Source organism: Corylus avellana, chromosome 8 (genome assembly GCF_965113065.1).
Source record: "Corylus avellana chromosome 8, dhCorAvel1.hap1.2, whole genome shotgun sequence".
In the NCBI taxonomy this organism is placed as follows: domain Eukaryota; kingdom Viridiplantae; phylum Streptophyta; class Magnoliopsida; order Fagales; family Betulaceae; genus Corylus; species Corylus avellana.
This window is the reverse complement of record NC_142497.1, coordinates 18092544-18109814: the sequence shown is the minus strand read 5'-3', so window position 1 is coordinate 18109814 and position 17271 is coordinate 18092544. Positions and strand designations below refer to the sequence as shown.

General features: G+C 34.4%; 1 protein-coding gene across 3 annotated transcripts; it reads left to right on the top strand.

Annotated features, from left to right (window-relative positions):
* Positions 1-250: 250 nt before the first annotated feature.
* Positions 251-12740, top strand: RAD51B (DNA repair (Rad51) family protein). 3 transcript variants are annotated; one of them, XR_009438359.2, is made up of 15 exons: positions 251-381; positions 740-853; positions 997-1149; positions 2176-2279; positions 2390-2453; positions 2550-2605; positions 3617-3697; positions 5219-5278; positions 5379-5470; positions 5538-5657; positions 8963-9106; positions 9467-9534; positions 10245-10300; positions 10419-10534; positions 12501-12740. XR_009438359.2 is itself a non-coding variant. In XM_059574681.2 (13 exons), the coding sequence occupies exons 1-12, from the start codon at positions 298-300 to the stop codon at positions 9508-9510; spliced, it is 1116 nt and encodes a 371-aa protein (XP_059430664.1). In that variant the 5' UTR covers positions 251-297; the 3' UTR covers positions 9511-9534; positions 12501-12740. The 3 variants fall into 3 exon arrangements, 2 of the variants coding, with proteins under 2 accessions (XP_059430664.1, XP_059430665.1); XM_059574681.2 differs by lacking the exons at positions 10245-10300; positions 10419-10534; XM_059574682.2 differs by lacking the exons at positions 251-381; positions 10245-10300; positions 10419-10534 and having other exon boundaries at positions 764-853; positions 987-1149.
* Positions 12741-17271: the final 4531 nt, after the last annotated feature.

Sequence of the window (17271 nt, the reverse complement as noted above, 5' to 3'; positions counted from 1 at the left end):
GAATATAAAAAAAATATGAAAACATTATTGACACCAAACATTTCTCTTTTCAAAAACAAAATAATCTTAACGAAATTTTGATTTAAAATATATTGTGGGCCAAGGCAAGGATATCATAGCAGGCCCATCAGCCCCGTAAAATTTGGGCTTAAAGAGAGCAAAGCGCGGGTCCGTCATGTTTTCTCTCCCACAAACAGATTTTCTTTATCGCTTCTCAAATTTTCATTGAAAAAAAAAAAAGGGTTAGGTTTTCATATTTGGCGGGAAAGCACAAGAAGGAGAGTGAGAGTGAGAGAAATGGCGAACATGGTAATCAGCGAGATGGGGCTGCCCAAGTGGATCGCCAACATATTCGCCGCTCGTAACATCATCACCGCCAAGGTAAACTACCAAATCTCAAACCTCCTCATTTCCTCTTAGCTTATTAACTGACACAGTTTCGAATTGTATTGTTAAAGAAAGAATTTATATTACTATTTTTTTTTTAATTCATCTATTTTTTTATTTTTAATTTCTGGTGTAAAGTTCAACGTGTTCATGGTCCTGATTGATGAATTTATAGTAAAGGTTATTACAGGTCTAATTTTTTCAGCCAAATTGGTAGGAAAAACAAAAGAATCAAAACAAATTGGCATTATTGGAAGCTGAATTCAGCTATAGTTTTGACTTTGCAATGAATTTGATGACAATGTTTCTAATAAGGTATGTGGATGAATTACATTTACGCTGTTTGCTTCAGGAAGCGTTGTCTTTAACTGAATTTGAGTTGATGGAGTTTTTGGATGTGGGGTTGGCAGAAGTAACATCTGCAGTAGCGCACATCAGTGAAATCGTGTGTCCACCATATCAAACAGTAAGCATAAAACCTTGGATTTCCGATTTATTTATAGTGGCAGGTCAGTTGGCTCAACTGTGCACTATATTTCTTTTATTGTCTTTAAAAAAGAAAAAAGAAAAATTGAGTTTCTCAGAGGTGCTGGATTTAGTTGTTTCTAGGCATTATCGCTGATGGAGCAGCGGGTTCAAAATGAGCACTTGGCCGGCCATCTTCCCACGCGTCTGAAAGGATTAGACGAAGCCTTATGCGGTGGAATACCATTTGGTGTTTTGACAGAGTTGGTTGGTCCAGCAGGAATTGGCAAAACACAAGTAATACTCTTTCATAAGTACCGTATTTACTCTCAATTTGGGTGTGGGTGTACCTGGGGATCTTATCATGATGTATGCATCTTTTTGAATCCATACATACTTTGTAGTTGGAATTTGAGTTTTACATCATATATCGTAGCAAGGGAAATCTCTATCAGATGACTATTGGGAGAAAGCCACACGTTCATGGGATGCTCAGATCTTAATACATAGAGGCATCTTTGACTTATAAGAGTATCCAATATCTTCTTCCACTATGACATGTCTACTTAATTAGCATAAAAGAACATCCTTTTTAACATATCTACATGACAATGATCATTTTAAATTTTATATCCTTTGTTAAAAACATCTTTCAAAGACAGTAAAGATTATTGGTTCCTCTTGAATTGCTGTGAGGAAAGGAAAAAGTCTGAAAATAATTTGGATCCTGGTGATGATGTAGTATATAATGACCTTTAATTTCACTGAGGATCCTGTCCTACAGTTAATTGATGGAAGAGAACCTGCATTCCCCCTCAGTAGTTGTGATTTAAGGCTAGCTTGATTTTAGTTGAGCTATGGATGCTAGTGGTTCATCCCTTCAAGCTTAAGGTAAAACATATCAAAGCAATTATTTTGGGTCCCATGTTACACATTTCCATGCACACATCATGTTGGGAACAAGCTTCGGCAACTGATCATTCAATAATAATAACAATAATAATAATGATGAATATAATAAATTGCAGAGCCTTTACTAGCATTCAATTTCCTTTCCTTCTTTTAGCACCTGCTTACGATGAAAATAAATGATCAGTTTTGCTTAGGCAATTGAGAGTTTTTTTTGGCTATTTTGTGAAAAAATGCATCTTGGGGAAAAGCCATCTCTTATTTTACTCATTTGATAAGTGGGATGTTTCATTTGAGGGATACAATTTGAGCTTGCAGTCTGTGCATGACATAGTTAACTCTATAATCTTTTGTGGGAACTATCTAGCTTGGTTGGTTGAGTTTTCAGCTGTAGTTTTCTTGATTAAATTGCAGTTTTGCTTAAAGCTCTCTTTATTGGCTTCTCTACCTGCAAGTTATGGAGGCTTAGATGGTCGTGTAATATATATTGATGTAGAATCAAAATTTAGCTCAAGAAGGTACTTAACCACATCTTTAAGACATCACTCCTTTGAGGTGTATGTGTCTTCCTTACAAATTTTCAATAAGAAGATCAATAATTTCAAGTCACGAAATTTGCTTCTTTCAGGATGATAGAAATTGGAATGAAAAGTTTCCCGGAAATATTTCTCAAGAAAGGGATGGCGCAGGAGGCATGCTTGATTTTCACTAAATTCTTTCCCCTTCTTAATTTTCACTTCCTAGCATCACTTTGGTTAACTGGAGATTATATTTCTCTCTATATTCAGATGGGTGGTAGAATCCTTGTTTTGCATCCAACATCACTTTCTGAGTTCACAGAGAGGTAAGACTTTATTTTTCTAAGGCCTTAGAAAAGACAGATTATGACTGAAACTTCAGGGAGGATTGATTGGTGATAAGATGAGAATTCATATGGATTGCAAGTCATGCATGATGAATACCAGGATCTCTCCAGTTTGGAATGTTGATATGATTTGATTTCATGTGGATAAGGTGGGGGAGGAAAAAAAAGAAAGAAGATGAATGTTGCTGCCAGTGCTTTGAAATGAACGTTGGGTTTAAGAATGGAAAAATTAAGCAGTATTTCTGCAACTGTCTCAAACTAGTTAGGATTATGCTTGGGTGACCTGAGTATCGTTTTTCTCTTAAATACAACTGAAGCCTAATTGAAATGGCCCAAGAAGCCAGTAGTAGTATTGCTGCTCTACTGCATGTCTTCCAATTAACCTAATACATTCTGCAACTATACATTGTGATATTTTACATCATTAAGTCCTGACTTGATACATACTGCACCAAAGCCCCAGAAACAATGCCAAAAAAAAAAAACCCCTTTAAAATTCTCTACAATCTACAGAAAACATGCATATGTTGAGAGTTGTAACTGAACTTCCTGAGGGACTGCTATCAGTGGAGTTTTTGTGGAACAAAACTGCATCTGGGCAGTGCTATAAGTCTATATTTGCTTTTGAGGAACTGATGGACTTGCTAGAAATGTCTCAGGTTCACTGGGGGTCTCTGAGATCTGGTATCCTACCAGTTGAGGGTTAAGTTCTTACTCTTCTTCAGTTTTGCGCATTATTGCAATCCTTTTTTTCCCCAATATCTAACTTAAATGGTCTGAATGTACTATCTAGCAATTAGATGATACAAAATGGAAGGTGTGTTACTGTTTATCAAATATTGCATTTTTTACTTTCTATATACGTTTGTTGTCCTACATTCCCTGGTTACCGTATAGTCATTTATCCTAGCAACTTGCATTTTCTTATTAACTAATTAAAAGACCGCTGAAATTGATTGATGGATCATATGTTATTCATATTGTTACCAGTCTGCAACAAATCAAGGTTTCACTCCTCCAACATCAAGTGAAGTTGCTAGTCATTGATAGCATGGCTGCTCTTGTTTCAGGGTAAGAATTCTTTAGTAATCAACCACCTGGTTTTACTATGTGTTGCTCTTCAGCATTACTATTCTAATCAGCATTTCTTTCTCTGTTTTAGGATAAGAATTATTTTGCCTGTATCCTGCAATTTTTGCTTGTCCACTTCTAAGAGCATTCACATTGGTTTATGTATATTTTTTTGCAAAATGGCTAATCAAAACCCACTTTCTCTAGTTTAGCTAATGAGTTTTAAAAGACACCATACATCCAATTATCTTTTTATTTTATTTTTTAATTTTTTAATTTTAATTTTTTTTTTTATCTATATCATTTAAATTTAGTTTTTATTTTTTATTATTTTTTTTTAATAAGGATTGTATTTTTCTTAAAGATCCTATTTTTCAACTTTTGGGAAAAAAGAGATGTGGAGAGAGAAATAGTAGGAGAAAATTTTGGAAAAAGAGAGATGTGGAAGAGAAATAGTAGGAGAAAATTTTGGGAAAAGAGAGATTTGGAGAGAGAAATAGTATATTAATGAGATGGATGTGTGAACGGTGCCCGCTACATGTGGTGGTGAATTGTTCACAAATGCAAAAAAAATGTATTTTGCATTTGAGATGCACAATCCAATGTAGAAGGTTTTTTAGTATTTTGCGTATCTATTTTAGATAAAAGTAAGAAATGGCTAAGCCATTGTGAGTGCTCTAAGCAATGTTATGCCTGACCAAACACCACCCCCCCATCCCCCCCCTTTCCGTAGATTTATGAGTAACTTGTGTTCTCAAAGAAGGCTAGTTATGGAACTAGTATTGTTCATGCTAACACTTTAGCAAGCGGTAGCTTGTGTATTCCTTTAATATAAAAATAGATTAGCAAAATTTTCTCAGTTGATTGCATATGTGGAAGCTATAAGTGAGAGAGTCATATTCTCATGTTCTAATGAAATTGTGTCCTATTTTTCTTCTTTGAAGGTTCTGGCGTTTTAAACTGATACACCCACAAACCAAAAAAGGCTATACATTGAGGCCATTTCATGATGAAATGTGCAAACATGTTTATGTCTTTAGATAATTGAAAGAACTGTCTCCATGTTAATTTTTGACAGAAGAACTTCTTTTCTCACATCACTAATATATCCATGATTTTGTTCTGAAAAGGTCATATGCTAGTTGTAATGTGTTCCCCTGCAACGTATCAGGGGTATCCAATTTTAATTTCCTTGGGGTTTGTGAATGCCATTGTCAAAACTCCCAGCATATGCCCCGTTGCACAGAAATGAAGGTGTTCATGCATGTGCTCCACTCTTCCTTTTTCTTGAGATTTATCTAGTGTTTATTAGCTCATAGGTAAACTTTGCTCAAGTCAACAAAGCCTTGATCCCTTCCACTTGGGTTGGCTTCATTCTTCCTTTTGCCCTCTGTCCTATTTTTTCAAATCTCTTCCATTGTTTCTATAGATATATTTGCAAAATATACAATGGTCATGCATCATGCATTATCGGGTTGGCTGTGATTAGTATATAATCAGTGGTCACTCTACATTGTTCAGGGAATATGAGCAGGGGGCGCCCAGGCAACATGCATTGGGTTGGCATGTTTCTTTCATTAAGTAAGAATCAAATTGTCTTAATTCCTATGTTACGGAACTTCTTTGCTATAGGTGATTGTCTTTTCTGCTTGAATGAAGCTTCATTTTGTTTAATATCTAGGTCACTTGCTGAATTTTCACGAATTCCTATTGTGGTGACAAATCAAGTGAGATCTCAAAGCCGTGATGACGCATGCCAGTATTCTTTTCAAGGTTGGATGGCATAATCAAATTTCAAAAGTTCCTCCAGTGTATTACAAATATAGATTTTTTTGTGCAGTGCAAAGGTGGGATGATACCAAAGAGGATCGCACGAGATATGATTCTCATCTTGTTGCTGCTTTGGGCGTTCACTGGGCTCATGCTGTGACAATTCGACTTGTGCTTGAATCTAAATCAGGTTGGTACTACACGTGCTATTTTTGAAAAATCCTATGAGCTGGACCCGCCATTAAGTTGGAATCTACCTTTAATGTGCATGCTATTAGAATAAAATGTAAAAAAACAGACAGTCCAATGAGCCTGACCTGCCATTCAGTTTGTTTGATTGGAATGTATTGCTTCCTTATCTGCTGAAGATAGCATGTTTAATATAAGAGTGGATTTGGTTCTCTTCAACTTTAGTTGCAAACAAAACATGGGTTACTTTTGTTTCGATGTAACATGTTTTTTGAAGAAATATATATATAATGCCCTTGACGAGACAAAGGCGATAGTTATCGCGATTATCCACTTGGCGCTACTACTATTGTCTTACATTATTGCAACGGAAACATGCCATAAAATTTTCTCTTGTGAAACCACAAACTCACCTAATTATAAACATGACCAGAGCAACAGACGTGCATAACTTTCATAACATAACATATATACAATACTGTTCATGTCCTCAAGTGTTAGGAATTTTACAAAAACTGTACATTACCAAAAGGGGCGTGTAAGCCCGCCTAACCATTGACCACAAAATCTAGCTTCCCTTCTTGGAACCCAAAAGTAGACCCCACCGTACTATGGGTCATACTTTACGTACCCATCTGCCTCTTATGCGGCTATAGCTGTAAAATAAACATATTACAAGTAGAACCGAGAGTCCACAACTTAGTAAGTAAACATATCCAATCAAATGTGTGTGATGTGAGCCTTTGTTTCATTAAATCCTCTCTCTCATTCTACCGAAAACCTTTAAACATCAAATGTCATTTTGCAAAAGTTTGGTGAAGACTTTTCCTTTAAACATATTTTTTGACTTTCAAAATACAAAAGTAACTTGAGGAAATTCCTTTAAGGTAAACACCAATACTTTCATTTTCCAGTAAAACCTGGAGTTTTTGCTTTAGCTTAAAGCATCAGACTGTGCATACGACTATAAAACATAATACAATACATAGCGAATATTGAAGTTAATAGATAACCGTATCACTATTGAATATTATATTTAAATCAAAACGTGCTAAACATTTTATCATAACCATATACACATACTTATTTGCATTCCCATGTCGTTCTTTATTTCCATTATTCCCTTTAAATTCTTTTCCTTAAAACCTTTGCCAAACAATTTCAACATACTTTTACCATCATGAAACTACATAACAAGTAGGGCTCATTCCACTATTAAATCCATGCATGCTTTATTATCTACTTTCATATATTGGTAAAAAAAAATTACAATAATGCATTTAATCAAATCAAATCATTTCATATAAATCGTGCTTTGATACCGTTGGTAAGATAGTTTACTTACTACTTTTGCTTAATCCCTTGCTAATGCGTTTCTGATTCATCCTCACTTTCGTATGCATTACGTTATTACTTTACATTAGATTTCTATCCTTTCTTAGAACCCTAAAAAGTTCCCCAACCCCTAACGGTCCCTTTTTTCCTTAGGAAACCCTAACTCAGTCTGTTTTGGAGTATTTCGTTCGAACTATCGTTCAAATAAAATCCTTCACATACTGGCCAAATCTCGTTCGAACGAGATCATTTGTCCGAATTTGTTCTACATGAACCTCAACTGAAACTTTTCTCATCACCAATCTCTTTTTTCTCCCCATATAACCCTAATAAACTGAATGCATGGCTTAAAATACCGACTTTCAAAATTAAAAATTCTTCTTTTGTTCAAAACTTTAAATTCAACCCTTTTCCTCTAAACTTCCAACATAACTTCAAACACTAATCAAAACTCCATTGCTTCCATTTTACACCTTTTGAAATCGCAACCTGAACATTGACAACTTCTTACAACCTCACAAAATGACAATGAAAGTAACAACAATTAACTAAATCACAACACCAATTAGAGTGCATGGAGATAAATATGTGAAAACTCACACTCGGAGCTTTTCTTCACGATTTCTCCTTCCCCTCACCCTCCTTGCGCAAACCCCTCACTTTCTCACTTCGGATCACTCTAAAACTCAAGAGAAAACACTCCCTTGCAAGCCTCTCGGTTTTCTGAATGAAGAGAAGCAAAAATTTTCAGTTGCGCTGTCTTAAATAGACAAATTTCTTCGATTACCGTACATCTTGTTCAAACGAGAGTAGGGTTCGTTCAAGCGAAATTGCATTAAATGCACATCAAGTTAGCGTCCTGCCTTGCCTAATGCCCCACATGGAGATGCGTTGTCGTTCGAACGAGACTCCATTTCTTTCAAACGAATGTGTTTGTTTGCTTTTCTCGCGCGTTTCCCTTTGACAAGTGAAGGCGCTATGTCTTTTGAACTTTGAACCAGATTCCATTTCTATTAAACGAGAGTGTGTTTATTTGTTTTTTCTAGCGAGTCCCTCAACTGATACATGGAAAACGTGATGGTTTCTTTCGAGCAGGAGTGTTTTTTTTTTTTTTTTCATGTGTCCTTACTGACATGTGGAAGATGCTTTTTCGTTCAAACCACACCTAATTCGTTCGAATAAAACCTTCTAGTTATGAATTTCTTCCATGTTTCCATCCTGTTTTCTCACCATTATGATCTAACGCCTATGGCATTTGTAGTATCTGACCTACCGTTGCTCATGACGTGTATTTTATTCATTTTCTTTAAGCTCCAAAATTTTCTATTTTATTGCCGGTTGTTACAATATACATACATATGTACGTATGCATATATGAAGGGATGAATGATTTCAAGTATGGATGTCTCTAACAAATAACAAGCTCTAGGGAATATTTTTTTATGAAAAAGTACAAGTACAGTAGTATTAATATGAGAGGCGTAAAATAACTTACACCTCTTGAGAACCGTAAGTCATTTTACACTTTAAATACCTCTCATTGACAAATGTTTTTCATCTGCACCAAAAACACTGGAAAATATGGGAAAAACAAATTTGGGAAAAATTTCTACGTCGAAACAAATGGAGCCTTAGAGATTTGGCTTTAAGTTTGTACTTATTTCGTGCATATAAGGTGTGTTGCCTCCTTTTCTCTTCTCCTTTTGTAATAAGTTTAATGATTTGTCAGAAAATACTAGAAAAGATCAATGTTTATATCTTTTAAATTTGTATGATTCTGCTCATAGCTGGAATTAGAAATCAAATAGAATTTCAAGACTGCAAATTGCGAAATGTCCTCCAAGAGAAGTCAATTTGTTGACTACTAGGCTATCTAAATTAACTTTTATAGAGTATGATAGCATGTGAACACTATGGATTTTACCTCTCTTTTTTCATGCTTGAAATTCTTAATTTTATTTTCTCTTGCAGGTCAGAGATTTATCAAGGTGGCAAAATCTCCAATATCACCACCTCTGGCTTTCCCTTTTAACATAACTTCATCAGGGATGTCATTGCTAAGTGATGGTGGATTTGAACTGACAGGGCCAGATATAAACACAATTCACTGTCAAGGTTTGTCACTGAGACTTTGTTGTTGGGTGAACCTGCAGAATAATTTTAATTGGACACCCAAGACTATGAGTGCAACTTTCAAAATGTGGATCACTTTAAACTTTAAAGTATCCAGCATTTAGTGATTTTTGTTATTGGCTGTGATCTCCGCTAGAAAAACCTTTTAACAATTGATAAAGTTAAAAAAAAATCAAGGTTTGACAATTGATAAAGTTTTTTAAAAAAAAATCAGTTTACTCTTGTCAGAAACGAGTGTCCTTTATTTAAGATGCTGTTGTATGAAAATTTGATATTTATCAGTTTTATTTTTGCGGGTTTAATTAATAGATCAAGTCTCTGAACAATGAAAAAAAAATGCAGGCCACAACGACATCATCAATTTCGTCGGGGAAAGCTTGCAGTGATCAATCAGGCTGAAAGCTCCCCTGGTAAAATTTTAAACTCTTTCTAGGTTAATACTATAGAGAAAAAGAGCAATTCTCCTTGGCTATTTTAGGTTCATGGTACCCTTTTTTTTCAAGTAAATTGCTCGTGGGATGGATTTTTTTCAGATGATATTATGCATACAAAAGTATTGTGAATCTCTATAATTTGCTTATCATTAAAGTATACTTTTAACTATATTAGATGATTAGCAAGAAAATTGCATCACACTATATTCATGGTTATTGGCAAAAGGTTTTATCTGTATAATACTGTTGTACAATATACCTTCATCTTATGCCCAACTCATTTATCATCCTTGATGACTCATTGAAGGGAAGGAAGGTTATTACAGGGATTATACAAATGGTTAGACAGATCAACTCAAAAATAATACTATTGCAAATATAATATAACCCTTCTAGGTATAAATTATTATAAAAAGAATAATGAGAAGAATCATTATCTAGAAGTTGCATGTTGCTATTTTGTCAATAATTGTATACATTATGCCACACTAATGAGTAATGACTGCCCAGCAAACGTTTTGAACCTTGACTTTGGCATTATCCATCACCAATCACATCACACCTCAAACTTTTCTATTCTTCGGTAGCCTCCACCCTATCTTGATGTGAGATATGTTAGACTGAGGAGAATAGGATAAGCTTAAGATGTGGGAAAATGTTGAATTTGATGTACCTACTCATGACAGGCGGCATTATAATACAATCGAATACACTGGAGATATCACAATCACAATACCAATGGGTAGGTTAAGGCGAGGTGCACGTTGCCTTTCTTTTTTTTATTTACATGATGCGAGATATCTGCAGGTTTCAAAATAATAAGAATCATTGTCTGAATATATCTAACACAATCTACCTAGCTATGCTGGCGATCCTGTTGATATGGGCCGAAAGTTGGGAGAAGCCCACACCTGCCACCCATGTCAGTTTAAGCCTGAGCAAAAGTTTGGTGTCGTTTCTTGAGTAATCTTAGAAGGTAAATGTTACACGCATTCTCACTTCTACATTTCCAACTTCACACTCTCACACATGGCATTAAAAATCATAGTTGGATTCAAAATTTAATAGTAATTCAATCTAAAATTTAATGATAATTTTTAATGGTACTTCAAGAGTGCATTTGAGAGTGGGAGTATATGTAGCATTTCTTGAGAAGAGAAAATTGGATTTATTTAGACAATGTTGCTTAAACGGCATTAGAATGGGTGTCATTTGGAAAGTTTGTTTTTCTTTCTAAGGTGAATAAACATGAATCTTAGGTTTGCAAAGTTGCCACTGCAATAAACGGTAACAAAAATGTGTCCCGTCACATGGCACGGCTAAAAAAATGTGTCCTTGCAATCATTTGCACTGTGTAATTAGGCAGACAATTGTAAAATGCCCCATTATGAGCTTTTTGCGTATGCGTCCGGATAGGTTGCAATCGAGTAGTGATTTAGTGAACACCGGCGTTCATGAACAGTGTGCACGCCAGTGCTCATATATTATAAAATATTATTAAAATAATATTTAAATAGTAAAAATAATAATAATAATAATATATGAACACCGGCGTGCACACTGTTTATGCATGCCGGTGTTCACTAAATCACCACTTAGTTGCAATCTACCCAGGGGATTGCAGCCAATTTTGATTCAGCTCGTGGTGCAGTAAATGGCAATAGAAATGGGTGAGCTCAAAGCTTGTTGGGCCAGATCTACTCAATATATATATATATTGAAGGCCTTTCCAATCAACCCGCTCACTTGGGCATCACCATTCAGCAGCGTGTGGAATAAGCTGAGGCCAAGGAGGTGATTGATCAGAAGGAAGCAAGTTGTGATTATAGAAGTGCAGATATTGTACAAACTTTTATTATTGCTTTATTTAGTGGAGTATCCATGCTTAGCTTTGATGCTAATACTAAAAGAAACAAATGCATAGAAAGGTGAGATAAGGATCGGCCAGTCCTCGTTAAGTTCAAAGAAGGAAAATAGAGAGCTAGGTAGTGGCAACTTTTGAAAATCCTATGGGAAAAGCAATTGACAGCACATAGGCCAGTTGATTGTTATAAACTAGGAGTTATAGCAAGTTGAGCAGAAAACAAAGGCAAAACAAAAAATTAAAAGTTAAAAACAAATTTTGGGCTAGTGGATAATGATCTCCAGATGAAGACAGACTTTCGGTGAATGGTTTCCCCCGACCAGAACGTGGCACCAAGTTTGGTAGGAGATAAATTAAAGGTTTAAATTTGGAAGGGAAGGAGGAGTAATGAATGGAGAGAATTTCGAGTTCCAAACAAATCACTTATTTTAAACCTTTTAAAACTATGGTGGTTTTACTTTCTCACCCATTTTGGTTTCTTTTATACCCTTGTCTCTCATAACATAATTCTTATTGTGTTAGGTCACATCCCTTGGAAAACTAAAGGTGTGTGAGAAAAAGAAAAAGAAAAAGAAAAAACCAATAGCATTACTCTTTTATGAACGGAGCAAGAGAACAAATGTGATGATAGTTAAGTTGCTGGCATTGGCCTTCTTGATTGGCAGGAGGGAGAGAGTCATTACCCTTTGTGGATATTATAAAGAAATCATGCTTGCAATGGTGCACATGTCATTAGGAAGCCATCTAGCATAAGTATGTTGATTACTCAAGCTATCCCCAATCAATATATATATATATATATATATAGAGAGAGAGAGAGAGAGAGAGAGAGAGAGAGGAAAGGATATTGATCGACATTATTACAATCAGAGTCGATGCATTTGATTGTCAACCAGCTCAAAGGGTTGGATTGCATTGGGTGGTGGGCATTTTTGTACTTGCATGCACAGGAAGAATAGTTTTTGTAAAGCTTTGTTGTAGAGAGCCTGAGATGTTTTAAATAAGAATTTCTTAGCATGCACTCCATCGAGATTCATTCGAGGACAAAAAACCCCTCAAGCTTGTTTATTCTTTGTAGGAACCGAGGAAAGGATGCTTTTTAAATGTGAACTCTGTTGCTTCCTGCTTTTCATCTCCTAAAGAAGACAACAGAAGAAGTAGTCTACAACCTTCCAGTTGGGTTTCTTAAACAAGAAAAAATACTTGGAGATGCCGCCAAAGATTTGGTTGGTTTTTAAGGTTTCTTTCCTTTTCTCTCTTTTTAGCTTTTGAGTATCATACCATTTCTTTGGATACATGCATTGGATTACTCTCTCTCTCTCTCTCTGTATATATATATATATATATGAATTATTATATATATTGTTTGTATAGCTGGTTTTGTGTGTTTGAGATGCGAATCATCCACTGACTCTGAGCGACCAGCCTGACGTGGGATGAATAAAACAAATGCAGAAAAAATGATTATGAAAGCTTGTCTGAAGTGTCTTTGAACCTGCCAAGCTTTTAGAGGCCAACTAGGATAAAACCTTAAATTAATTAATTATAGATTAATCTGGATTGCGTTCTGATTCGGTTCTAATGACTCCTTGTACTTGTTTGTTATTGGTTATGGCATCTTAATCTCCTCGAAATTTTATGCTCTCACAGACTACTCTTATTTTAAAACACCATACTTGCACCATTTGTGTTTATCTAAGAAGTACTACTAGAAGGATCCTATCAAGTGGCCACGATCAACTATTTTAATGTTATTTTATGCTTTCTTTTATTTATTACTATTGTAGTCTTTTCTAATCTAACTTTGTCGGCCTAGCTGGTGGAAATCAGGCCGCTTTGTAAGTTTAAAACGTGTTATTTTAAAATGCGATTTTTAAAAGCCCAGTTAAGTATATGATAAAATTACAGTTTAACATTTAAAATTATGTGTTTCTAAAAATTACCCCCTTACTCTTGAAAACACATTTTTCTACATTTTCAAATCTAAATTTTATAAAAACATACATTTTTTTTACAATTTAGTTTAAATTCGTTTTTTTTTTTTTTTTCAATTTGCGAAATAACTATACTCATATGTATTTGAAGATTATATGATTAGGTTGTTTACCTTACTCATATTTGCATTATTCAAGTGCAAAATTACCTCTTTCAATGTCTTATAACATGATATAAAGGACATGTGTTTTAAACCCACTGGTCCAAGCTGAATCCTAATTAAACTAATTTAGTTGAAAATTTTATTAATGATGTATAAAACAAATAGATTAAATTACCCTTAAAAGGAAAAATGGGAGGGTTAAGGATTTTTCACAGAGAGCCTAGTGCACAAAATAGGTGTTTTGTAGCATCTACTCATGTGGTGACATATTACCCATTTTATTTTAACAAAATAAGATCAAAATACCAGATAATAACAAACAAACAACTAAACCACCTGCCCCAACAACAACGAACCCACCACCGACGACTGCAGACCCAGTTGTGAGTCTAGCATGACCCACGGCTGGTTCACGGCAGACCCAGCTGCTGGGTTAGGCGCTCGGTTACTTTTCTGCCAAACTCAGCCTCAAAAATTGATTATAATGTCTCAAAAATCGTTTCTAATGCCTCAAAAATTGATTCTAATGCCACAAAAGTTGTTTCTAATGCTTCAAAACACAATTTTGGATTCAAAACTAAAACCTAGAGGGGAAGGTTAAGCCTTTTTGAGATTTTATCACCTTAAAACCGGAGATCACAGCGTCGGAGCCATGCTGTCATTCATGGCGCCGAAGCCATGTCGTGGGTCTCACTGGAGCAAGACCCACACCGTAAGACCCATAAAATAAAAAAAAAATAAAAAAAAACCAAGTCCATCAGAAAAACCCAAAGAAAAAAGAGAGAAAAGTTACATTTGCACGGTGGCAGCCAGCATTTCACCAGACCCACGGCCAGCAAGACCCAGCCGTGGGTCTCAGTGGCTGGCCAGACCCAGGCCGGCCGCAGACCCACGGTCTTCTTCCTTCTCTCTTTGATTTCAAATTTTCTTCTTTGAATTGAAAATCAAGTACATTAGGCTGTAGGTTTTTTTTGTGCAATTTCTTTGCTTTATGTGATGTGTCCTTTTATTGGTTGTCACAAAAAAGCACTTTTATGCAATAACTGCATTGAAGTTAAACTCTTTTTCACAGGACAACCTCTTGGTTATTGCATGTCAAGTTGTCAACCTTTATGAGATTTAGATCCTTGGCTCAGGGGGGAAAATTTTATATTATAGAATTCACTGAATTTAGACCATTTCTTTTCCAATTCAATAGTTCTTATGTTGTCGACACATTCGATTTAAGATTCTCTAGATTTTCTCAAATAACTTTTTAAAATCATAATCATTATTTTTAATTAAAATATTTGATTCTTTTAAATTTTTTTAATTCTTATGATGTCGACACATTCGATTTAAGATTCTCTAGGCTTGCAACCCTTCTAAACACTAGAAAATCTACCCTTATAATTCTTTTGATTTGGCCTTAAATACGTTATTACAAATTGACTGGTATCTTCGTCTTCTTGTTTTTGGGCCACATGATGATTGAGCAATTAGATCTCGTCAAATACACACTAAAATGAGATTAACTTATGAAAAAAGCAGTTGCTTTAATCTAAAGGTGTTGTCAATTTTATATTAAATAAGCCCTTTGTCCTTGGCACAGTGATTTGGATCTGGTTCAATACTTGGGATATTGCACTGGATGAAATACATTTTTGTGAGCTGTTCAATTTAAATGAACGGTTCAGATAAAGACCACAATACAAAAATAATAATAATAATAATAATAATAATAATAAAATGAAAATGGCTTTTTCAATACTTGTTAATAGGGGTGGTTACCGGTTCGATTTGGTAAAGCAATTTTCGGTCGGTTAATCGAGATTGTCGGTTAAATTGATTAATTCACTGATATCATTTCAATAACAAATTATTTCGAAATTTTAGGTTAATTTCGGTAATTGGTTAATCGTAGGCTTTTTTAATTGGGCAAAAAATTAGTTATTTTGGGGCCCAATTTTTATTTATTTATTTTTTTTGATAAATAACTTATTGAACAGAAGATGGAAACAATAAGAATATAAGATACAAAAAAACTTACCAAATACTTTTAACAAAATATCACTCCACAAAGTTCATCCGTCAAAGTTTTAATTCGTGTCAAATTTGGCTGTTCGGTTCAATTATGCAGATTTCGGTGCAGATCGGTTCACTGACAACAAAATTTTTATATCAATTAACCAAATCAAACCTATATTGGTATAAAAAATTCATACCGATTTTCAAGTCACATAAGTTGATTGACGATTAATTTCGGTTTAATCATAGTTAATAGGCGGTTAGTAATCAGTAGGTGATTAATTTGCCCACCCCTACTTGTAGAGTAGCCAGCAGCCGCCTTGGGTGGTTTGGGCCCAAAAAAAAAAAAAAAAAAAAAAAAAAAGAAACCACGTTTTGCATTGTTATCTTTATCTGGACCATTCATTTTATATGAACGGTCCACAAACGATGTAGGGTATCTAGTGCGATGAATCTGAATCCTAGGTGCGCGGGGCCCGTATTTAATACTCTCAACCTAATTAATGTTCTCTAGATGGTACGTATTTGGTGTGTTTCATGTGAATGTCAACTTCATAAGATGATGCCCCAGACATGTTTTTAGCAAGAAAATCCTGTCGTTTTCATTGATGCTTTCGTCCACACAAATAAAGTTTTTTAATGCAAAAGCTATAATCATGTAAGCCAATTGATAAAAATAATATTTTATAGGTGTACTCATTTAACGTTAGAATTCACTAGACATTATTAGGATGAATATTTTTCTTTAAAAAATGTGTTGATGGAATTGAAGAAATTCATAAAACTATGAATATTAAATGTGAAATAATAAAATAAATAAAATAGACACAAAATATTTTTTGTGGTTCGGTCTATGACTTTTTTTTTTTTTTTTTTGAACATCGGTCTATGTCTTACATTCACAGATAAAGCCCAAAGAACTACATTATGCTCTTATTACTTGATTTCTTTTACAATACATAACACTCCTATTTATAGGAGAATTGAGGTAGATAAGTTTGGTAATCAAATCAAAGTAATTTGATTACCATCAAATCTAATTACAATAAAATCAATCAATTAGATTTGGTTATAAATAAAATCTTATTTTAGGAGATTACAATTAATTACTATGAAATTAAATCTCCTAATATTCTCTAACAGGAATTTCAGGACATAAAATTACTTTCTAAAAAAAAAAAAAAACAGTTTTGGATAAAATAAACGTTTAAAATAAAAGAAGATAGTATTAAGAAAAGGTTGGGAGACAAAGTACAACTGGGGACACCCGAGATACAGAAGATCCTTGACAATAACACCCTGGAGAACCTTGAGAGTAATAAAGTTTTTTAAGAAAATCACTGTCATTTTCATTGATCCATTGTATGTGTACTTACACTTTTTTTTTTAACCCTCTCGATTTGAGTCCAAAAGGATCTTTGAAGAATCCAAGGTTATTTGTCTTCTCTTTCGATGATTGTGGTGAAACCAGATATTTTCAACACGTCCCTCCGATTCTTATCCGATTAACAATATCATTTTAACCTTTCAATTGCAATAACATTTTCTTTAAATTACCAAAACATAGACATGTTCTCCGACCTCAAAGACAACAAAAAGATAAAAATGACTTAACTTTTTTTAATAAGACAAAAATGCTCTAATAAATTTAAAATTAAAATAAAAAGCAAATTTTTCTTTTAAAAAATTTTCACACCCATTAAGGGTATTTTTGTCAGTTTGAGGCATTGTCAATATTTGGTAG

What these genes read in the sequence shown, in the direction of transcription:
- RAD51B (XM_059574681.2), top strand. Translation starts at nt 298, where the DNA reads ATGGCGAACATGGTAATCAGCGAGATGGGGCTGCCCAAGTGGATCGCC. An exon ending in TCAAAATTTAGCTCAAGAAG is followed by an intron (nt 2,280 to 2,389) that starts GTACTTAACCAC and finishes TGCTTCTTTCAG; the next exon opens with GATGATAGAAATTGGAATGA. An exon ending in AGAAAGGGATGGCGCAGGAG is followed by an intron (nt 2,454 to 2,549) that starts GCATGCTTGATT and finishes CTCTATATTCAG; the next exon opens with ATGGGTGGTAGAATCCTTGT.